Below are 24,342 nucleotides of genomic sequence, written 5' to 3'. Positions count from 1 at the left end.
CAAAGCTGAAGTGGCCTAATTAGACAATTGTAATTAGCCAATATGATATCCTTCAACTTGCTATCCATTATTTTTAAGTAACTTGACTGATTCCTAATCTTAGCTGCTTGTTGAGATGCACGTTTTGTGCCAATGGGACAGAGATCATCAGTTACAGATGGACAAGACCTCATCTGAAAAGCTATAAGCAGTTCTGGAAAGTTTTTGTTTTGATTTTTATTTAGATTGAAGGTCAAGGACATGGTGCTGTGTTTGACTGCAAATTTTCGTCAGATGGCCAGCATTTTACCTGTACAGATTCTCATGGACATCTCTTGATATTTGGGTTCGGTTGTAACAAACCATATGAAAAGGTATTTTTTCAGCTTTTTTTTAGCGTTAAAATATATAATGTTCTAATCTCACCAAGCTTGTCATGTATTCATTTATTTCATGTGCAGTCAGCAAAAGCTTTAATTGGTAAATTGGTGAAGTTAGGTCTCCGTCTGTAGAGGGATTGAAAACTGAACAACATACTGTCTTTTTTAAAAAAAGAATGAAGGTACATTACTGCAGGTAGTTGCCTTCTCTAGTCTCAAAAGATGGGCATTGTTTTTAAATTATAGAAATTATTGAGATTGTTGCTAAACTATTAATCCTTTGTGTTAATATGTAAATGTAAAAATTTAACTTATGAAAAATAACAATTTTGCCAATTTTCCTTTGGGTAAAACACAGACAATTCAGTTATATTTTGAGTAAATATAGATTAAACATTTTTTAGTCTTAGATGCCCAGTCTGTTGTTTTGCAAAACAAAATATTTACCTTGAAAGTCTCAACTGTTACACCGAAAAGTGAAGAAAAAAATTAGATTGGAATTATAGTAAAATATTCCCTTCTTGGAGATCAATTTAAGAGAACATAGAGAAGCATCTTCTGCAAAAGGAATAATTTAAAAAATATTTTGTAGGAGTGATTGTGCTAGAGCAAAATAAGTCTTATGACAACAATTTGCTTCTTAGGAAGCCAATGATTGAAATTTGTTAAATATTTTTCATAAGATAAATTATAGTTTTCCTGAAGTTTACCTTTTTTACTTTTCACTATAACATACCCAGTTTAGATATAGTTAATAAAGTTAATTATATATAAGCTTCATTGTTTTCTAGATTCCTGATCAGATGTTCTTCCACACTGACTATCGACCATTGATTCGAGATTCTAACAATTATGTCCTAGATGAACAGACACAACAGGCACCACACCTCATGCCTCCTCCATTCTTGGTAGATGTAGATGGAAATCCCCACCTGACAAAATACCAGCGATTGGTACCAGGAAGAGAGAATTGTGCAGATGAACATCTGATTCCTCAACTGGGATATATAGCAACAAGTATGAAAGGAATGTTTAAATCTATGGCAAAAATATTATCTTTGGAATTGATAAAACCTGATAAAAATGTTATTTAAATATATTATTTTCAAATTGTACTTGTATTAGATTCACAACCTTCAAGCTATAAAATATTAATGCTTTCATTACATTAGGGCTGGTACCAATATTTTTTTTACTGAGACAGTTTTGGAATTTTCAACAAAAATGCTACTGGTTATACATTCTGATTTATGTTTTATATCCTCAAAATGAATGTAGGTTTCCCCAGAAATCAGAGCTCCCTTATACATGCAGTGATATGCAAAAATCTTCTCTTTTTAGGTTTCAGTTGTGAAATTGAAGTATGAAATGTGGCATTTAACTGGTCAGACTGCTATTTGAAGGTTCCTGTGGTGCTCCAACCTTGAAAACAGCCAATGAAACTATGACATAGGAGATGCCACAAAATTTTAACTTGAAACATTTTGCACACTGTACATCCATTCTGTCTCCTTCGCTGGAGTTAATAGTTGAGGCTTTTTAAAAATTATTTGAGAAAGTACATCTCAAGAGAACATTCAGTTCTCACATTAAATGAAATTATAATTCATTTAAATTGCTTTCACATTAGAAATTATTTCTCCCGTCTTCAGAAGAAGAGTTTTTTAAACAATGTTTTAGCTCCTTGGGTAAACACTGTCTTTGTAGTAAGATTTGCCTGTTTACATCTTGACAAAAATGATGAATGTTACTCTTAAAGGCTATTCGTTTAGACAAGAGGGCAACTTAATTATTTTGCATTTTAGCAAAGTGGCTGTTTTAATGTCTTGTCATATTCTACCTTTGTAGCCACTTTGTGAGAACAGTAATTGCAAAGAATCAAGGATCTAGATTATATCCATGGGCAACAAAAAGTTTTTGTTTCCTGACCTACCTTCCTATGCACTTTCTCAGTAGCTACTTTTTGCCAATTCTTGAAAAGGATATTTTTCTAAGTTTGCCCAATGTATGTATTTATTTATGTATGTATGTATGTATGTATGTATGTATGTATGTAAGTGTGTGTGTGTGTGTGTGTGTGTGTGTGTGTGTATATATATATATATATATATATATATATATATATATATATATATCCGCGAAAACTTAAGAAAACAAATATATATATATATATATATGTGGATCTTTGGTTATTCGGGTTTTCTCCCGCGTAAGATTCAAAGTATCTAGGCAACGTTTCGGCAAGGTCCCACTCGCCATCTTCAGGCTGGTGCTTTCGGCTTAGTGCCAGTGCAAGCAGTGTGTGACCGGAGCTGCCATCTCTATATACAAGTGGTGGGGGATGGTGTGCTGGGCTGGTTGGCTGTGCTGCAGCCTCTTGATTGGTTGATGGAGTTGATGTTGGTATAATGGGCTGTGTAATGGCCTTTTGTTGTAGAGATATCCTGGATCTTGTGCTGTCATCTCCTGGGTCGTTAGCCTCTTGTGTTTTAACGGCTTGGGTAATGGGTTGTGTGATGGGCTTGTGAGTTCTTTTGTTGTGGTATCCTGGGTCTTGCGTTGTAATCTCCTGGGTCGTTTGTGTTTTGATCTCTTTTCGATTAACCTCCTGTGTAGTAACAGCTTGGGTAATGGGTTGTGTGATGACCTTGTGAGATTTATTGCTGTGGTATCCTTGGTCTTGTGCTGTGATATCCTGGGTCATATGCTGTGTTGTGACTTCTTGAGTTCTTGAGGTGTAATTTCTTGAGTTTTCTGATGTGATGTCCTGAGCGGGTGGCTGTGATGTAGCATTTTGGGTTTTTAATATGGCTTTGAGTTTGGGGTCTGGGTCTGTGTTCGTTTGGCTTCGAGTTCGTGGTCGTGCCACATCTTCATGGGGGTCAGTTCGCTTCATGTATGGTTCAGAGGAGTTTGAAGTAGGTAGTGATGCAGCTGCAGTGCGGCTTCTGGTCTGTGGTCGTGTCTCATCTTCTGTGTGGGTGTGAGTCTGATTTTTACGTGGAAGTGTGGTGGTGGCATCTTGTGTGGCCCTCATGGGTGTGGGTCTGGTGTCATTTATCATGTTGGGTACTCGTCTGTTCATGAGGGCGGGTTTCCAAATGGCTGGTAAGCGGGAGGTGTCATCGCTTACCAGCCATTTGGAAACCCGCCAAGGATACCACAGCAATAAATCTCACAAGGTCATCACACAACCCATTACCCAAGCTGTTACTACACAGGAGGCTAATCGAAAAGAGATCAAAACACAAACGACCCAGGAGATTACAACGCAAGACCCAGGATACCACAACAAAAGAACTCACAAGCCCATCACACAACCCATTACCCAAGCCGTTAAAACACAAGAGGCTAACGACCCAGGAGATGACAGCACAAGATCCAGGATATCTCTACAACAAAAGGCCATTACACAGCCCATTATACCAACATCAACTCCATCAACCAATCAAGAGGCTGCAGCACAGCCAACCAGCCCAGCACACCATCCCCCACCACTTGTATATATAGAGAGATGGCAGCTCCGGTCACACACTGCTTGCACTGGCACTAAGCCGAAAGCACCAGCCTGAAGATGGCGAGTGGGACCTCGCCGAAACGTTGCCTAGATACTTTGAATCTTACGCGGGAGAAAACCCGAATAACCAAAGATCCACATACAAATACCCGCGAGAACCTCAGAAAACATATATATATATATATATATATATATATATATATATATATATATATATATATATATATATATATATATATATATATATATACACACACACACACACACACACACACACACACACACATATACATATACACATATACATATACATATATTTATTTATTTATTTATTTATTTATGGAAAGGAGAATGAAGAAGCCTTTATATACTGAAGATTTCCAATTTTCTTAGGGGTAAAGAAAGTAACATTGAATGATTACCTCCCTAACAGTAGGAAAGAAGAATGCAGATTAAATATTTATATAAACTGATAAGAGAGTTCAGGCCCAAAGATACTTCTAAAGTACAGTTTACCACAAGCAGCTGTGGGACACTAATCACTGCATGATTCACCTTGTACCTGCTTACAGACAAAGCACGAAACCAACAATTAAATCAGTGAGGACTTGGACTGAGGAGGCAAAGGTAAAGCTACAGACTTGCCTTGATTGCACTGATTAGAATGTTTTCAAAGATACCTCTGTAGATTTAGATGAACTCACAAATACTGTAACATATGTCAGCTTCTGTGAAGACTTATGTATACCAACCAGAAACCTGCGAATATACAATAACAATAAAACTTGGTTCACAGCTAAACTTAAGCAGCTACATCGTTCCAAAGAGGAAGCCTACAGAAAAGGTGATAGAATGCTCTACAATCAGGCCAGAAAAATATTAACAAGAGTGATCAGAGCAGCAAAAAGAAGCTACTCTGAAAAGTTAAGGAATCAGTTCTCAACAAATGAATCAGCAAACATGGAAAACTCTTAAAAATATCACCAGCTATGGCAAACCTCCTTCCTAGGCTGAAGGAAACCCAACAACTAGCAGATGACCCGAATGTGTTTTACTGCAGATTTGAAAGGAAACTACACTCACCTATCTCTACAACTCCCATCTCAGACACCAACAACAGCCAAGCCTCCTACAACTGATCCCATCTCAGACACACCAACAACAGCTGTTTAAACATACCACAACTGACCCCAATCCATTGGGTTCACAACCCCTGGTGATCACAGAAAAAGAAGTGCAAAGATCTATTTTACAGACAAAAGTCAGGAAAAGCACCAGGCCCAGACAAGATAACTCTTACTTAAAAGTCTGTTGACCAATTAGCCCCCATCTTCACCCGAATCTTCAATAAATCACTAGCGATGTGCTATGTTCCTCCTTGCTTCAAACCCTCTACTATCATCCCACTGTCGAAGAAGCCCTCCATCAAGGAACTGAATGACTACAGATCAGTTGCTCTAACAACTGTAGTTATGAAAACCTTTGAAAGGCTGGTGCTGTCCCACCTAAAAACCATCATGGGTCCGCTGTTAGACCCTGTGCAATTTGCATACCGAGCAAATAGATCGACAGATGAAGCTGTTAATATGGCTTTGCGCTATATCTGACAACATCTTGAATCTCCAAGACCTACGCTGACTTTAGTTCAGCATTCAATACCATCATTTCAGACATTCTTCTAACTAAACTAAACCAGCTAGTGGTACCTGAACACACTTGTAAGTGGATCATAAGGTTCCTAACAGACAGGAAGCAGCAAGTGAAGCTAGGCAGAATGACATCTCCATCTGTTAAACTACTGAAGCTTGCAGATGATACAACAGTGATTGGTCTTATTCGAGACAACGATGAATCCACACAGATGGTAGTTGAACAACTAGCCTTGTGGTGCAACTGGAACAATCTGGAACTGAACACACTCAAAACCGTAGAAATGGTGGTAGACTTTAGGAGAAACCATCCCATACTACACTGTTCAACTATTTACTAAGTCTGCATTACTATTCTATTAATCTTCTCATCATTCCTATCAACCATCTCCTCCCACTTGTGACTATATGACTGTAACTTTGTTGCTTATACCTTATGATTTATATTGACTGTTTCCTAGTATGATTTGATTGCTTATTTGTATTCTATGATATCATTGTGTTGTACCTTATGATTCTTGATGAATGTTTTTTTTCCTTTTATGTACACTGAGAGCATATGCACCAAGACAAATTCCTTGTCTAATCACACTTGGTCAATAAAGAATTCATTCATTCATCCATTGTCAAGGTGCATTATACTTAGCTGTACTTGTTGAGCCTACAGAGGGTTGTATACCTCCAGATATTACATATCTGATACATGCCACCAGGTATATTACCATCCTAATGCAATAATTTGTTCAGGATGTTTTAATTTGACATTTCATATTGAGTAGGAGATTGGGCTCCTCTGTTCTTTGAAAAAGAATGCATCTTCTTTCAGTTTGGGGGGAATTTTTGCATATCATTTGAATGCCAGTTCTGAAGAAGCTTCTTGGATAAGAAGCAAAATATTTTCAAAGAAAAAAACCAAGAAAGTCCAGTTGCCTTTTGAAAAAGTACTTTTGGGACAATCATGATCTGGATGATTGAAAATCTCCATAATATTCATTTGAATATTATTAGAATTTTGTGTGGTCCTAATATACAAAGGAAGTGGGTTGTAAGTGAACACATAGTATTAACATTTGATGCTTGTTCAAAAAATCCAAAAAGGGTGAATTCTTTTTCCAAGAGTATAAATGAAACCTTTTAATTACTTGAGTCTGCAATACTGATAGCAGGTTTTATTGAGAATTCTTTCATATTGAAATAAATATTTCCTTTTAACTTTTGCAAGGTGATGGAGAGGTTATAGAGCAAGTAATAGGACAACAGACTGCTGAGCAGGATGAACAGAATCTGGAGCCCAGCATACTTGATGGCATGATTAGACAGCTACAACAATTGCAGGATCAAAGAATTAGCATAGACCAGGATATTGTTTCAGCTAATCCACACTATGGACAAGAAACACCTAGGAGAGGTTGGTATTTTAGAATGAAGTTAATTTTTGCTGTTTCCTTGGTTTTTGAATATTTGCTAATATTTTGAATATTTATTTCTGTTGGTGAACCCACCAGTTTTTAGTATGTCTGGTGGTGCAGTGGTTAGAATGCAGTATTGCAGGCTAACTCTGCCCCCAGCCAGGAGTTTGATCCTGACTGGCTCAAGGTTGACCCAACCTTCTAGAAAGGACCTTGGATGTCTTCTAGTCTAATCCCCTGTCCAATATATGATTTTGAAATTAACTTTACAAAGCCTTTTCCTCTAAGAAAATATTGATGATTTGGGAGGAAAAACATGACCTTGAAGGTTGATACTAGAAGATACTAGAAAGAGCTCAGATTACGATTAAAGCTGAAGATATGCATTAATACTGAACGAAGCAAAATACCTGGAAGAATTTCAAGATTACTTGGGAACAATATTCTCAAAAATTACTCTGAAAACTGTCTTTATAAAAAGTAAAAAAGGGCCTTATTAAAGAGGAATATTTTTTTTCTGGATAAAATATAAACTGGGGCAGATTCAAATTCAGATCTTGATTAGGGCTGAATAATGAGGCTTTAAAGCTTTCTTAATAGAAAAGATCTCTTCTTCCCATATCTTATTTTTGTTGAAATATTAGAGATATTAAATTACTGAACTTATTTGTACTTGTCTTGATGAAAAATGTAGAAGTTATTCTTTGTATGTCTTTATTCTTTTTCTCTCTACTGTTTAAATATTTGTATTAGTTTTTATTAGCTTTTTAATCTTTGTATCTGTAAACCTCAATACAAATATTATTAAATAAATGCTGAAATATGGTAATAGATATATTATCCAGCAGAAGATGCTAAAGTTTTTGTTCCAAGAATATATGTTCACCTATTTTTCATGAATCTTTTAAAAGATTTCCGCAGGCTTAGCTCAGATATTCAGTCACCTCCTAATATTGGACTGAGACGTAGTGGTCAAGTTGAGGGCGTCCGTCAGATGCACCAAAATGCTCCAAGAAGTCAAATTGCTACAGAAAGAGATCTTCAGGCTTGGAGACGAAGAGTAGTTGTTCCAGAAATAACATCCAGTATATTTAGGTGAGCAGACCCATTAAGCTAATAACCTGTTGAAGCTAACTATGAGCTATAACTAACTATTGAAACTACTACTTGCTCATTTATTTTAGTTTGTAACCACAGACAGATACAACAATATTCTTGCTCTTAGGCTTTATTCATCTCTTGCGCTGATTTATATATCATTTTATAAAAACACTTGCATTGCTATAAAGACTTTCTCGTCTTTTCTATCTATTGGTTCTTTTTCTGTAAAAAGAAAAAGTAAAGGTTTTATAGTGTTCTAAATTGAAAAGTTCTGGAGTTGGATTCTCTTCCATCTTTTTTAGTCAAACTATGATGCTAAGATTGATTGAAGGACTATGTTTGTATAAGGGAAACTAATTTGTAGTTGTTAGTTCTTTTAGAAATGTTAGCAATAAATAACTTAGTAACTGCTTTCATATTTGAGAGGTTTTTCTGACAAAGTTTCAAAATGGTGTGTTAGAAATCAGGAAGAATATAGGATTTCAAAAGGAGAAGAAGAAAAATGGCTGTATACAATAGAGCAGAAAACGAAGATATTTCAGTCCTCAGAAAAGGTAAGAAATCTACGACTTTTGAAATGCATAATTACACACAGATGTAATTTAAAAAGCTTAGCTTGTTAAGTATGGAAATGTATGGCAGTTAAAAAACCAAAGTCTTTTGCTTGGTGGCTTTAAGAATGTTAAATTATGTATCATTTCAGCTAAGAACAGTTTAAATAAAATTATTAGGAAAGCAAGAATACTTTGTGGGTTGTACTTTATTGAACCAGCATAAACCATGATGGCAAATAGTATGGATAATTGGCCTTTTCTGTAGTTAAGTATGTTACACTATTTTTGAAGGCAAGTGTCCAAAGGATGCCTTCTTTCTGACTGAACTCAATCCATTATTTCAGTGATGATTATTTCAACCCCTGATTATTATTTTTTCAAAAATTAATTCAGAGTGACTCTGAAGATTCATTGATGCAATCTAAGAGAAGGCTTTTTAGGCGTAAATATGCATTGTATCAATCACGGAACAACATTGAACAATCTGATTCTTCCAGTGAAGATATAAGTGATTGTTTGGGAATCATTGACCAAGTAAGCATTTTTTGTGTACCTTAATGATTCATATTACTGAAAATTTTGACTTTGCATTTTAAATGTTCAGGCTGTTATCTTTACAGATAGGATAGATTGTTAATTAGGCATTTTGCTGTGTTAAACTATATATTCCAGTGGTGGTATGCAGCCAATTCGCACCAGTTCAAGTGAACCGGTAGCAAGGATTTGGTGTGGGTCACTGAACCGGTAGTAACTTCTGGCTCGCCATGCCCCCGACCTGGTCACCCAGTCGCTGCTCGCTCCCTTGCCCCGCCTGTCCGATGCTCACTCACCCTGCCCGCCTGACGCTCACCCCGCCCAGTCACTCCTCACCTATGTGGCTTGCCTTTAACCTGCCTTCCCACGTGGTGCCTGTGCCCCAACTGAGCAGCCCTGATTTGACTGCTCACAGGTAAGCCTGCGAGTTGTGCTAGCCTTCTCCCCCCCTGTTCCTGGGACCTTGCCTGGCCTCCCTTGCCGTTCCTGGGACCTTGCTGGGCCTCCCGTGCCATTCTCGGGACCTTGCCTGGCCTCCCTCACCGTTCCCGAGCTCAGCTGGCTGACTAAGCCGCCATGCAGCGCTCTACTAAGTCTCCCTACCACATGGTGGCCGCAGCGCAACAAGCAGCAGTGGAGGTGCAAGAAGCCTGCTCGCCCAGGTGGGGAGAAAGGAAAGCCAGAACAGATGGACCGGGGCTTTCCTTACTCCCCACCTGGGTGAGCAGGTTTCTTGCACCTCCGCAGCTGTTCATTGCACTGTGGCTGCCACATGGTAGGGAGAGCTGGTAGGACCAGTCGGTCAGGCAAGGCCATCCAGATGATCCCCCAGTGCTCGGAGGCTGTGAGGGTCCGTATGGAGGGGAAGCAGCTCTCCGTCGCTTGGAAGGCCAGGAAAAGGATGGGGCCAGGAGACTTATGAGACACCGCCTCCCTCTGAGGGTCCCTTCCCGTCTCCCCAGTTCAGAGGGGTGGGTGCCTTCTGGTCCTCCCCTTCCAATACCATCATCTGGAAAGATGAAGCTGCTTCCCCTTTTCCAGAGCAGCCCCATCCCTGAAAGAGGCTCCTCCAAGAGATTCAGCATCCCCCCACCTGACCTCCCGCCAGGATTTGGAGACTGAGCTCCGGTGGGGGCCTTTGCAGCTGGATGGCATTATGAAAAGAACATGGATTTTTCTATACGTTAATTGTGGGGAATTGAGAATTTGGGGGGGGGGGCAGTTGATTGGCGACAGAGTACGAGGTCGAAAGGATGATGCAGGCGAAGGCTTGGCATTTTGGTTCCTCCCCAATGAGCGGCGAAGGTGTGGGGCAGCGTGGGGGCAAGAACTTCAAGAGAGGAGGAGGAGGAGGAGGTCTGTTGCTGGTCGTAGCGGGTGTGGCTGCTCTGTGTGCGAGGGAGCAGGGCCAGGAGAGGCGCACGCCACAGCTGTCTGTTGGGGCAAGGCAAGGGGTGAACAGGGAGGCGCAGCTGCAGGATGAGCGTTGGGCACGGGAGCTGCAAAGGGTGCATGGGGGGGTGTTTGTTGCGGAGCGAGTGGTAGTGGCGGTGCCCCAAAAGGGAGGGCAGGAACTCCCGGGGCTGCTTCCCGTAGCCCCGCCACCCACCGCCACAGCATCTCCACAAGCTTTCTTCGTTCTCTCACTGCCTGCTGCTCGCCGGATCAGTTCATTCCAGAGCAGGTGTGTGTGTGTATCACAAGAGAGAGTGTTTTGTGTGTGTGTGTAAGAGAGAGACAAAGACAAGAAAGAAAGGGAAGAAAGAAGAAAGAAAGAGAGAGAGAGAGAGAGAGAGAGAGAAAGAAAGAAAGAAAGAAAGAAAGAAAGAAAGAAAGAAAGAAAGAAAGAAAGAAAGAAAGAAAGAAAGAAAGAAAGAAAGAAAGAGAAAAATAGGAAGAAAGGAAGGAAGGGAGACAAAGAAACAAAGAGAGAGAGAGAGAAAGAAAAAGAAAGAAAAAAGGAAGGGAGAGAGGGAGAGAGAAAACTCTCTGCTATTATTTTTAATTGTTCCATTATTTATCATATATTAATATTTTTCACTGTCCCTACACCTAGAGTGATTTTACTGCCTTTCTTTTGCCCAGGTATTTTTCAGGGTTTACAATACATACATTCAATGTCTATAGTCCAGAGCATAAATACATGTGTGTTTAACAGAGTTGAAAGGGACTTTGGAGGTCTTCTAGTCCAACACCCTGCTCAGGCAGGAAAACTGAGGGTGCCAAATTCTGAGTAGAGGTCTTGGGAAAGGTGTCAGAATAACAATAACACTTAAAAGGGAACTTGGGGGGAACCCTATAGCATTTCAGAGAAATGGCTGTCCAGTTTTTTCTTAAAAACTTCGAGTGACTGAGCATCCAGAACTTCTGGAGACCATTGGTTAATTGTTCTCACTGTCAGGAAGTTTCTCCTTAGTTTTAGGTTGCTTCTCTCTTTGTTCAGTTTCCATCCATTGCTTCTTGTTTTGCCTTCTGCTTCTTTGGAAAATACATTGCCTCCCCTCCCTTCTTTGTGGCAGCCCCTTAAAAGCCTGTTGCCTATCACACTCTTGGGCAAAGCATGTGAGCTGTTTCCTCCTTTCAGTGGTCCATGCAAGTACATCTATAGTATGTAGATAATAAAGTCAAAAAAAGGTGAACAACATTTTTACAGAACTATAGATATTAAGGCTGAGTGTGACAAGGAATGTCTGGGAGGAGAGGGGCCAGGTAAGGACCCCTTGACGTGAGTGACATTGTGTTGGCCACACTCACACAGTCACATGACCACCAAGTCACGCTCACACAGTCACATAACCACCAAGCCACACCAGCCAAATAAGCTATGCCCACAGAACCAGTAATAAAAATTTTTGAATCTCCCCACTGATATAGTCACTTTATGATAGATAGTACATTACAATTACTACATAGACATAAATGAACTGATGAAATTTGTAATAGAAGTAATCCAATTGATAAGTAATTTAGATGTGCTAACTTCAAATAGGCTGAAACTTGTAGACTAGTAGAGGCATAATTGAATATGTTATAATACGGTCACCTTTATACATGGTGTATCTCAGCAGCAGTTGGACTTAACTTAAAGGGCCATTCTGGTCACCAGGCTATGGACCCATCAGGAAAAGGTTAAATCCCTTCTTTTAGTCAGAAAAGAGAGTTAAGTCTTCTGCATCCTGTATGGTAACCACTCTCTACTTTAGAAATTCCCTAAATGGGACCTATCCAGGTCTACCTTCTGGTGTTGGAAAAGGCAAAATACAATAAGGGCAACTGTTTTTCTTGATCACCAGAAATCTGGGTTGCCATCTGGTTTGGATGCAGGATTGGTCCTGGCCCAAGATTTGGCCATACTGGAAGGTACTATGGTTCTTGTCAGCTCCACTAGGTAGATCAGACCAAAAATTCAACTCCCTAGGATGGCTAAAATTGTTTATATCAAGGTTGGCTATAATAATAGAATCTTGCAAACATGATTGTGCTGTACTACCTTCCCCTTACATTTCAGTTAATTAGGGAGATGTCTGAGTTGATACTGAATGTCATTTGGATGTTCTGGACATTAAAAACGAGCCTCTTTAGCTTAGGTACTAGAGCCTGCATATCTCTGGCAGTGTAAACTTCCTTATTCTCTTTACCTATACTAATGTTCATGAGAGAGTTTCCTGGACCATAAAGGAAGAATGATCAACATCTAGTATTCTAGATGTGGCTAGTATTCTCTCTTGTACATCATTCTTGCTAAAATGGAAACAAATGGGAATTCATGCAGCAGACTTTATGGTCAAGGGTCATCAGAACATTGTTGAAACTGGATAGAAGCATTCCTGTCAAACAGACAACAAATGGTCAAAATTGGGAGTGTCCTATCAAATTCTGTACCTGTCAATAGTGGTGTCCCCCAAGGCAGTGTTCTAGGACCAACTCTCTTCATACTCTACATAAATGACCTCTGTGATCATATTAAGAACAACTGCGTTCTCTTCGCTGATGATGTAAAGCTGTTCAATACCACAGACAATACTGCTACCCTTCAAAAAGATCTTGACTATGTATCAGAATGGTCAAACAAATGACAACTTCAAATCTCAACAAATAATGCCCTGTCTTACATATTGGCAAAAAAAATCAGAAAATAAAATACAAGCTCTGTAAAGGACCTTGAAATACTCATCTCTAATGATCTAAGTGCTAGAGCCCACTGTAACTACATAGCGAAAAAGGCATTAAGAGTTGTGAACCTAATCCTACGTGGCTTTTTCTCTGGTAATATCACACTAGTAACTAGAGCATACAAAACATTTGCTAGACCAATACTCAATTACAGCTCATCAGTCTGGAACCCACATTACGTATCTGATATTAGCACAGCTGAGAAAGTCCAGAAATATTTCACAAGAAGCGTTCTCCACTCCTCTACTCATTGTAGAATACCTTATGCCACCAGACTTGAGATTCTAAACCTAGAAAACCTTGAATTATGCCGTCTTCGGTCTGATCTAAGTATGGTATATAAAATCATACATTGCAATGACTTACTTGTCAATGAATACTTCAGCTTCAACCATAACAAGACAAGAGCAAACAATAGATACAAACTCAAGGTTAACCGCACCAAACTTGATGGTAGGAAATACGACTTCAGCAACAGAGTGGTCAATGTCTGGAATACTCTACCTGACTGTGGTTTGTTCCCCAAACCACAAAAACTTTAATCTTAGACTGTCTACTATTGACCTCACCCCTTTCCTAAGAGGTCTGTAGGGGGTGTGCATAAGCGCATCAACATGCCTACCGTCCCTATCCTATTGTTTCTTTTATTTTTCTTATATGTATCTATTTCATGTATTCATAACTGTATACCTATTATTTTGTAAGCGATTGACAAATCAAATAAATAAATATATATACATATATACATATACATATATATATAAGTTTTCGCGGGTACTTACATGTATGGTATTCTGCTTTGTTTGGGTATTTTCCCACATCATTATAGTTGTGCTTTTAAAGTTGTAGCAACATTTCGGCAGAATCTCATCTGCCATCATCAGGTTTCTGTATAGTGTTCGTCTGTGAGTCAGACTTTCACAGCCGTTTCAGTTTTAAATTTGGGGCTAGCCTACTGCTGTGCCAGAATGGTTTTTTCTTCATCCTGATTGGTTGGGAGTCTTGGTCTACGTTTATTGGTCTTGGAGCTTGCTGTGTTCTGCTTGATTGGTGTTTCTGGTTTGTTTGTTTTTTTGTAGCTTTTTTTGTCTTGATTGGCTTGGTCTCTTTAGTCTTGTATCTGTCTAATGCATGAGTGATATCAATATCATCTTTAAGGGATCCCACTGGTGTACTTATGCCTACAATAGTGAGTGTAGAATGACTCTCACAGACTTTTTTTAAAATGAGAAAAAAGAACGGATTCAAATAAATGCCATGTATTGTCCTTTATAGGGGACTCTGGAATTAACCAAACAGAGTACATAGTTGATCTCAATTGAGTCTTGACCTATCCCGCATGTCTGTGATTCATATTTTGAGTGAGCAGCACATGATTCAAAGGGACACTTAACAGTGTGTCCACAGGATGATCCAGTTGTCCATGTCTGTAAAAACAATGTTTTTCTCATGGCTATTCTACCATGCAGTTGATCACCATAATCCTGAATATATATGGATTACAAGTAGTCTTCGACCTACAACCACAATTGAGCCCAAATTTCTGTTTCTAAGCAAGATATTCAGTGAGTTTTGCCTCCTTTTACGACATTGTTAGCCACAGTTGTTAAGTGAATCATTGCAGTTGTTAGATGTCATCATATTCATTTCAGAGGCACTTCTGGATTGAAAAGGATTAGCCAGTGACTTCACGGGTACCTGAAAGATACCCAGTTGGGAGCTCCTTTATGTCCCTGTTAATGAGCTCACTGAAGTGGTACCAATTTATCTACTTGCGTTAGCATGTTTTCAAGCTGCTAGGTTGGCAGGAGCTGGAACGAATGACAGGAGCTCACCCCATTGCACAGGAGCACTCTGGTCTTGAACATGGCTTGCATATTATCAATGTAGCATTCTAACCACATGAGCCACCAAGCTCCAAAGTTGTTAGCATGGTTGTTAAGTGAATCTGGCTTTCCCTTTACTTGTCAGCATGTCACAAAAGGTGATCATATAACCCCAGGATACTGCAACTGACATAAGTAGATAGTAGTTGCCAAGTGTCCAATTTTGATCCCGTGACCATGGGAATGTTGCAATAGTCATACGTGTGAAAAACGATCATAAGTCACTTTTTTCAGTTCTGTTGTAACTTCAAACAGTCACTCAATGAATGGTTGTAAGTTGAGGACTACATGTATTGCTTCTCAGTTCAATGCAGTTGAAGGAACAGAAAATCTCTTCCTCATTAGAAGGTACAGCTAAGACTTCCTTGGATGGAAGTGCCTCCATGGGATAAGAAGTCTTAATCCTGTCTTCTAATTTGAAAAGGGGATATTTTTTTTGGTCATCCTCAGTGACCAAAAATAGAGTTTATGTTATCTACATTTTTATTTCTAATCTTTAAAAAATTCTAATGAAATTAGGAGAAAATTCCTAACTCTTAAGAGCAGTTTGATTCTGAAATCAATTATTTAGGGAGATGGTTTACTAACCTTTAATCTGAACACCTGCAATCAGCAGGGTTTAATTTGAAGACCTAAAAGGTCACTTCCATTTTTTCAGTGATTCTAATTTGTCCTAAGAATTACTTAAAACGAATACTGTGTACATACTCTATTTGAAACACAAACAGAATAGAAATATTTTTGTGTTATGTTTTTAAATGATTTTATGATATGATTTTATGTTTTTCAATAAGTCCTATTATATATATGAGGTATTCAGTATGGCAAAAGATGTTAGCAAAAGGATTGATAAAGCATTCTACTTTATTAGTGAATGATAAATAGTATAATAAAGTAGCAGTGTAATAAATAAATCTTTAAATTAGGATATAGTTTAATACTCAAACTATTTGTTAATCTAGGAAACAGAAGAAAGTGGTGGATTGACTTTGACTTCCCATGAGGAAGAATGGAAGAGTGACAAGAAATCCAACAGTTATAGTTCCAGGTAAAATTACTATCTGATATACATATATCACATACTTGAAACTTGGCAATATTGCATTTAGAATTTAAATACGGGAGGAGTTGTATCAGCTTTGTCACTACAAAAGAAGCTGTGTTGTTGTTTGCATGGCTTGCTACTGACTACTGCTGTTGACACAGTCTTGTGTCCGCTAAATGTTTTGAGTAATGATGTTTTCAGTAATCCTGTCAACTCTTTGGAAAAATAGTCTAAAATATTAGTTCATCTGTCTGTCTGTCTGTCTGTCTTACAAGATTAATAAAATGTCTTATATAGCTCCAAAATGATTTGTTTCTGTATTGCCATAATAGAAAATGCAACATGCCCTTCTAAGCTTTTTTAGTATGTAAAGTATGACTAAAATGCATTGTGAAGTTTAATTTATTAATATTACCTTTAGAAAGTTCAATATTGTGGCTTGCTCACTTCTAATCTATATGTGTAACTATACAGTTTACCAGCAGGACAATAAATGTAACATCTGTTTGTTTAAAAACTCACAGAATTTAAGCTTCGCTTCAAACAATTAATTTACAGAATTTAACAACAGAACAGAATTTAAGCTTTACAGAACATTTTAAGCTACAGTAAAATATTTTGATTTTCAACTTGTACTATATAATATTGTTTCCTCATAGTGATTCCTCAAGTCAGTATTCTGACTGGATTGCTGATGCAGGAATTAACCTACATCCTCCTTTGAGAATGTCTCAACGTAAAATCATTAGATATTGTAGTTCTTCTGAAGATGAAATATCAATAGAAAAAAATTCTCCACCTAAAAAAAGGAGAAAAAGACGGAAAAAATATAAACCGAAAAAACCCGAGGTATTGAATTTTATCTATTTTTGTCTATTTTTAGGAATATAGGCAGTTCTTAACTTATGACCATTCATTTGATGACAGTTCAAAGTTATTACAGCCTTGGAAAAAGTGATTTATGATCCACTCTTGCAATTGCATGATCTCAATTCAGATGCCTGGCAGCCTGCTCAGATTTTACAACCAGTTGCAGCAATCAAGGTTTGCAGCCTTCTCAGCCAGTTTCTCTCAAAAAGTCAATTGGGAAAACTAAATTCACTTAACAATTATGTGAGTCATTTAATAATGGTGTTGGTTTGCCTAACAACTATGGGGAAAAAATTAATCAAATCCAGTGCAGTCATACAATGACCTGCTTTACAATTGTAGTAACGTATAAAGGAAATTTTGGTCCCAAATATGGTAGTAAGTCAAAGACTACCTGTACAGTTACTTGGGATTTGACTTTTTTCAGTATTTAGTCAGCACTTAATATCATAAATTATTCTTAGTTCAATTAGTGAATACTTAAGAACTATGCAAAAATAGCTTTCCTTGCAACTAATATGCAAGTATTAATACAAGCAGTATACACCTGCAAATGAAATGTCTTAAAAAAACAACTTAGAATTTAAATAACTGATAATTCTATAGCATCTTCATGTATTCGAAATATTCCAGTCATGTTACGTAGGTTTAATTTTTATAGCAACTACAAGTAGTCTTCATTACTGACTGCAATTGGGCCTAGCAATCCTGTGGCTAAGCAGTCTGGTCATAAAAGTGAACTGTCAAATGTCTAACTGACCTATGACATCAGTTTAGCTATGTTGGTTAAGCGAATTAAGCTAATTAAGCATGACATCACGGGGTAATGGCATGTGACTTCTTGCCAGCTTCCCAAGTGATTTTGCTTGTCAGCAGCTGGCTGTGAAAATTGCAAATGGTGATTCCATGGCTATGGGACACAGCACCTATTGAAAATGAATACTAGTTGCCCAAGCGCCCAAATCATGATGCAATGACTAGTAGCATGCGATGGCTGCAACTTCAAGAACTAGTTGTAAGTTTCCTTTTTCAGCATCATTGTGACTTTGAATTATTGTTTAATGGTCAGTAAATGAGGATACTTAACATAAGATAAATAATTACTAGTTTCAGTATTATAGATGGGGAGGTTATAGCTAAGAACCAGGTTCTCTAAACCTATGTAGGCATCACAACAGTTAATGCGGAAGTGTTATTTCACCTATTCTGTTACCCCAATGCTGTACATTTTGTACACACATAGCACACATTGGTATTACTATATTTACACTAGAGGTTACCTTTGGCAGTTAAAGTGTCACCTTGAATTCCTTTATATTTCTTTGTGTTAATACTTTCTTATTAAAGGGTAGTATGTGCAAAAGTATATATTTTGTATAAATTATATACAAAGTTAAATTTTAAGGAAGGATACAATGTATAAAAATGTATCTCATGTTGTAAATATTATTATTAAATTTGCACATATTTGTAAAATAAAATTTGTAGGTGCAGTTCATAAAACTGTTAACCATGTTATCGTTTGTGTAGTACACGGGTGTCCAACTCACCATGTCACATTGCCATCATGTGACGTTTCACAACGTTTTTCCCATTTGTAGAGCTGGGGTGAGCACATCAGGCCCGTGGGCTGCCAGTTTGACACCCCAGGTGGGGTAGAACATAGTTTTCATCAAATAGTCAGTCTAGATCAAACATTTTTTTTTTGATTGATTAGGGTAATGCTTGGAATATTAACTGTTTTTTGCTATAAATCTGTAAATCAGTGGCTTGTATGCAGTTATGTTGTTATTTTGAGTATTTTTTTTAAATAATAATGCACAAGTAAATGCTTCTCAACAGTCAGCAGACCAAACATTGTCATCTGATTTTCAACCTCCTGACTGGATAACAAACACCAGACTCCGAAGATCTCCTTTTGTCCCCCAAATGGGAGATGAGGTGAGAAAATTGTACTAAATGATATGATACGTTTAAAGTAGAATATTTAAACTTGGCTCTGTAATTTTAGTTTGTCCATAGGTGGCAAGCTATACTGTATTAGCATATTCTTGTTACCTTACAGAATTTATGACATTTTAAAATAAAAAAAATTATAATTCAGTTTTAAAAAAGTTGGTTTGCTTAATTTGTAATGCAATCCTTTTTTAAATGTTATAATGAGCTACTGGAAATAAAAATTAACACACAAGTAGGAATATAAATGTCAAATGGATCAATTCTAACTAACACCTGAAAATCTTTTTATATTTTGATCACATCTGGCATTTTATTTATGAATTAAAAATGGGCAAAATACTGATATATACTACAGATAATGAATGTATTTTAACTATCAATTGGTGGTATTCAGTAACATGAGAATCATTTTGATGTGTACGTGTGGGAGAAGAAGCCATATCTATGAAAGAAAATTCAACAGTGGCATCACTCAAAAATTAAATGGAAATGAATGGTTGAAATAGACATTAAAGTACTTTAAGTTTGAAAAATAACAAACACTGAAAGTTCATATTTTAAACTAAATGCACTGATTTGGAAATAAAATCATATGCCAAGAACAAATACATTATGCAATAAAAATCAGTACATAATAACAATCTTGAAAGGAGAAAAGTAAAAGAAAAAATCTGAAATAATTTTCAAATTCTCACAGAGAATTCACTAACTCGTCTAGCAGCCCTGGTGGCACATTCGGTGAAAAGCAGTATTGCAGACTAACTCTGCCCTTAATCTGGAGTTTGATACTTAATAGGCTCAAGGTTGATTCAGCCTTTCATTCTTCTAAGGGCAGTAAAATGAAGACCCAGATTGTTGGGGGCAATATGCTGACATTGTAAACTACCCAGAGAGTGTTGTACAGCATTGTGGGGTGGTATAAATGTTTAAGTGTTATTGCTATTGTTATTGATATTAAAAGAACTACTAAGAGTGTGGACAAAACAAGAAAAAATGCTTTGTTCTCCAGTCAGAACAAAATATTAGAAATATTTAACTGGAAAGTTTCAAGCGTTGTTGTTTTAATATGGAAGGAATAGAAATTTAAAAGAGTATTTTGCTGTATAGTTATGTTAATCATTAATCTTCAACACAATCTACAAATTGCTGGGACAATTTTTAATTAATTAAAAAAAATCTCATAGCAAACATTGATACCAACTGAAACAACTATTGCCATTTAATAAAAAATTGAATCTGAAATATTAGTGGATTAATTTCTGGGTAGTACATAAATGTAATAATAGCATAATAATAAACATTATACAAGCTAATTCAATGTAGTGATTAAGGTATTGCCTAGAAACTGAGACTGAGTTCTGGGCCTCCCTTAGACATGAAAGCAGGGGTGGCCTTCAGCCGGTTCACGCCGGTTCAGGCGAACCGGGTGTTAATTTTACATCCAGTCCAGGGAACTGGTAGTTCCAATGACTGGCTGGCCCTGCCCCACCCCTCCCATGAGTCCCTGCACGTCCCGTGTGGAGCCCGAGGAGGGGGAAAATGGGCCTCCCAGAGGCCCATGGTGGAAGAGCAGGGGGTGGGGGGAAACAAAAACTCCTTTGGATGAAGCTGGATTATTTATGCCTCCCCCACCCCGCTCTTCCATCCCCTCCCCTTCTAATAAGATCACGCCGTGGCTTCTGGCTGCCACGATTGGCTGGCGGCGAACTGTCCCGGGCAGCCAAATGCCTGAGACAAATTGTACTTCGACAAATGGGCAGCACCAAAGGGCCAGGGATGGAGGGGCCATGGGCTATATGCCAAGGTGAAAGGATGGTAGAGAGCCAGGCTAGGAAAAAAGCTGGTAGATAATAACGCAGAGGTGAAACCCTGGAGAAGAAGCAGGTGCAGCCAATGGTAGGAGCCTAAAAGTCCCATTCTGAAAGTGGATAGCATTTCATTTCCATTGCAAAAGTAGCATTTTGGAGAAGAAAGCTATAATATGATCTTTCTCAGTAGAGTCAGCTACTTTCCCCATAGAATAAGTTTGTGTATGTTCTATCTCACATCAAACTGAGAATTAAACATTTAAATTTATTATGAAAATTTATTATGCTTTGTTGTGACATAATAAACCCCATCCCACCGCTAATCTGTGATTGCCAAGGACCTTTAAAAAACACCCATTTTGGTTTGTAATAGAGATTCCTCTCTATTTTTCTTTTGTTGTAATTGATTTCTCTGCTTTAGGTTCAAAAGTTCAAATTACAGACAAGGTCATATAACACCTCTCCCTGGAGATTAATGGAAAATTATCTATTGCAGGATGCCCATTTCACATCAGATAAAATGGGTTAGGATTGTGGTTATTCAGAATTTGTCCTAATGCTTCAGTTAAACTAAATGTATGGTTGTCTTTCATTCTTTGATTTACATTCTTCTTTACATTAGGTGATATATTTTCGACAAGGCCATGAAGCTTACATTGAAGCAGTAAGAAAGAACAATATTTATGAATTGAATCCGCAGAAAGAACCTTGGAGAAAAATGGTGCTTAGAGTAAGACTAGCTTAGTACTGGTTGTTTCTATTAAATGCTTTTTTTTTTTTTTAACATATTTCTTTAATAGAAGTATAGAAGAACAAAGCAAGGGAATACAAGTTATAACAACAAGGATGTATTATCCAAATAGAATAAACTAGACAGAAAATAGTAAAATCCAATAATTATGGCTGGGTGAAAATTACTACAGGTAATCCTTATGACAGGTCACTTAGCGATGTTTTAAAATTATGACAACTTCCCAAAGATACTTAAGACTCAATCCCAAGTTACATCTGTTGCAACAACCCTGTGACTGCTGCAAAGATCTGCAGCATGCCCCCACCTGTCCTCCTTCCCTCATTGGGTTCCCACAGTGAGCCTACCTTGGCCAACTCATCGGATTCCACACACTTCCCCCCCATCATCCCATCACTTATCACTTATTTACCTTTTGAAGATCTCGAGAGCTCAGAAATTTAGGGTATGGAAGGAGGACAGGCCATTCCATTGCTGGACCACATGACAGAATTCCATAAACAGGTGTCTTTTTCTTTTTTTTAATACATTTTTTCTTTTTTATTTCTATCAACACATAATTGTGTGAACAGTATGATTCCAGGTCCTTCAACATTTTGAAACAAATATGACCATAGTTTCATATACATACTATTAACTCTCTTATCTGATTTAATATTACTATATATTATCGATTTTTATCATTCAATAGTCTCATATGCTATTTCATATCAATCTCTATATTCTTAACATTGTATCTTTTGTTATACCATAATAACAGAATTTAACAAAATACATAATTCAAATAATAATTCATAAATTTATATTTACATTGTCCAGTATTTGTCCCCTTTTTTAATGTTAATTATGCCACTATTATCCTTTTAAAACAAGGTCCCTCTCTAATCTCATTGTAATACACAAATCGTAATTTCCATCTTATTTTCATTTAACAAATTATATATTCTAATAATAATACTATCATTTTTATCTATTACCATACACCATATTATGTTTCATTCTGTTGAATTCCACATGTTTCTTTCACTACAATATCATATTAATTTCCGTACACAGTTCCATTAACAAGTATAAATCTTAAATAATACTATAATAAGGTCTTAATTTCATATTTGTTCCAATTAAAATATTGAGCCTTATACTTATTATAATTAACAATTTATGTATTTTAGTAGTAATTCTATAACAAAATATTAACTCCAAGTTTAATAATTGTACATCTTAGATAATAAAACACCCATCCATGTGGAATCCTTATTCGTCCCATCTTCAGCCATCATCTCTTACTCTCCTTACAATATTAGATAATCTCTTCCTAGCTTGCCTTCCATTTTCTATCATTTTTGCCCCTCTCTTAATCTTTCCTCCTTTCTCTGTTGTATTCCACTGTTTCTTTTCCCAGTTATCTGATTTTGCCCCATCCTCTCAAAATCCTTTCTCTGAAATTCCCTTTCCCGTTGCTTTGCCCTTTGAATATTCTCCCCTTGCTTTATTACATCAATCATTAACATTTTAAATTTTATCTCCTTTTTATCCTTTCCCTTTGTTTGTTGTTCCTTCTGCTCTGTTTTGCTGGTTTCTTTTCTGTTTAACTCCTCCTCCTGCATTTCTTATTTTCATTCTGTAATTTGCATCTCCATTTCCAGATTTTCTTCCATGCTCTGTATTTTGCTCAAAATGTGCTTAAAAATTCTGTTTATGGCTTGTAGTTCCAACACCACTTCTCTGCATATTTCTCTCATTTTTATTTTTGGTTTATTTTATTTTTTGTGTTCAATTATCCAATTATCCCAAAGTCTTTTTTTTTAAAAAAAAACCAGGGTCCTTTTTCAAACTGTAAGTCCAACATCCTTTAATTTTTATGTCCCAAAGTCAGTCAGTCTATTTCTTTTCAATAATCCAAGGGGGTATCTTCATATATTCTTCCACCAATTTGAGTTTAATATTCCAGGTTTCTGGGGTCTTTTAACAATACAGTTCCCTTTATTTTTTCTTTAAATTCCTTCAAAACTTTAGGAATCTACAGGATTTTTCTTTTAACAGCAGGTGGCGCTCTTGTGTCAGTTTTCACTTGCCCCCTTTTCTTTTTCTGTTTCTTTAATTTTTCATCAAATTTACCAACGTTTTTAAATATTAGTTATTTTTTTTTCCAGTCAATTGTAGCATTTTAAATAATGCCTATCCAGCGCCTAATCCTGTGCAATCATCAATTCCAATTTTCAAATATTTTTTTAAAAAAATCTCTTTTAAATTATTTCCCTTCCATTTATATATATATTGGTTATTCAGGTTTTCTCCTGCGTAAAATTGGAAGTATCTAGGCGACGTTTCGATGAAGTCTCATTCATCATCTTCAGGCTTATGTCTTAGGCTTTATGCTTCTTGGAGTAATGTGAGCTTGCAGCTGCTTCTTCCTTTTAACTGCTAGTGGGTGTGTGACTTGATTGGGTGGGGGCTTGGCTGTGTTCTGATTGGGTGGGGGTGTGTTCTCATTGGTTGGGGGTTTGGCTGTGTTCTGATTGGCCCGGGGTGTGTTCTGTTCAGGTGGGGGCTTGGTTGTGCTCAGGTTAGTCTTAGTTGCCAGGGCATTTGAGCTGGTGAGCTATGATCCTGTTATTTGGCTTCGCGTTCATGGTCGTGCCACATCTTCATGGTGGGCGTCAGTTCGCTTCATGTATGGGTCAGAGGGGTTTGAAGCGGGTAGTGATGCAGCTGCGGTACGGCTTC

General features: G+C 37.4%; 1 protein-coding gene across 1 annotated transcript in view; it reads left to right on the top strand.

Moving 5' to 3' along the window:
* The window catches only part of BRWD1 (bromodomain and WD repeat domain containing 1), an 88,349-nt gene that overhangs the window by 22,610 nt on the left and 41,397 nt on the right, over positions 1-24,342 (top strand). The window contains exons 16-25 of the mRNA XM_026664250.2: positions 225-353; positions 1,151-1,376; positions 6,748-6,933; positions 7,846-8,029; positions 8,496-8,589; positions 8,983-9,123; positions 16,145-16,230; positions 16,887-17,076; positions 18,940-19,038; positions 21,487-21,594. Coding sequence (XP_026520035.1) covers positions 225-353; positions 1,151-1,376; positions 6,748-6,933; positions 7,846-8,029; positions 8,496-8,589; positions 8,983-9,123; positions 16,145-16,230; positions 16,887-17,076; positions 18,940-19,038; positions 21,487-21,594 — 1,443 coding nt within the window. The remainder of the gene's footprint in view (positions 1-224; positions 354-1,150; positions 1,377-6,747; positions 6,934-7,845; positions 8,030-8,495; positions 8,590-8,982; positions 9,124-16,144; positions 16,231-16,886; positions 17,077-18,939; positions 19,039-21,486; positions 21,595-24,342) is intronic.

The sequence above is a fragment of the Notechis scutatus genome, chromosome 5 (assembly GCF_049901735.1).
Source record: "Notechis scutatus isolate UNSWTSFEM ecotype Mainland chromosome 5, rNotScu1.2, whole genome shotgun sequence".
Taxonomy (NCBI): Eukaryota; Metazoa; Chordata; class Lepidosauria; order Squamata; family Elapidae; genus Notechis; species Notechis scutatus.
The sequence above is the reverse complement of the archived record's forward strand: the minus strand, read 5'-3'. Positions and strand labels throughout refer to the sequence as shown.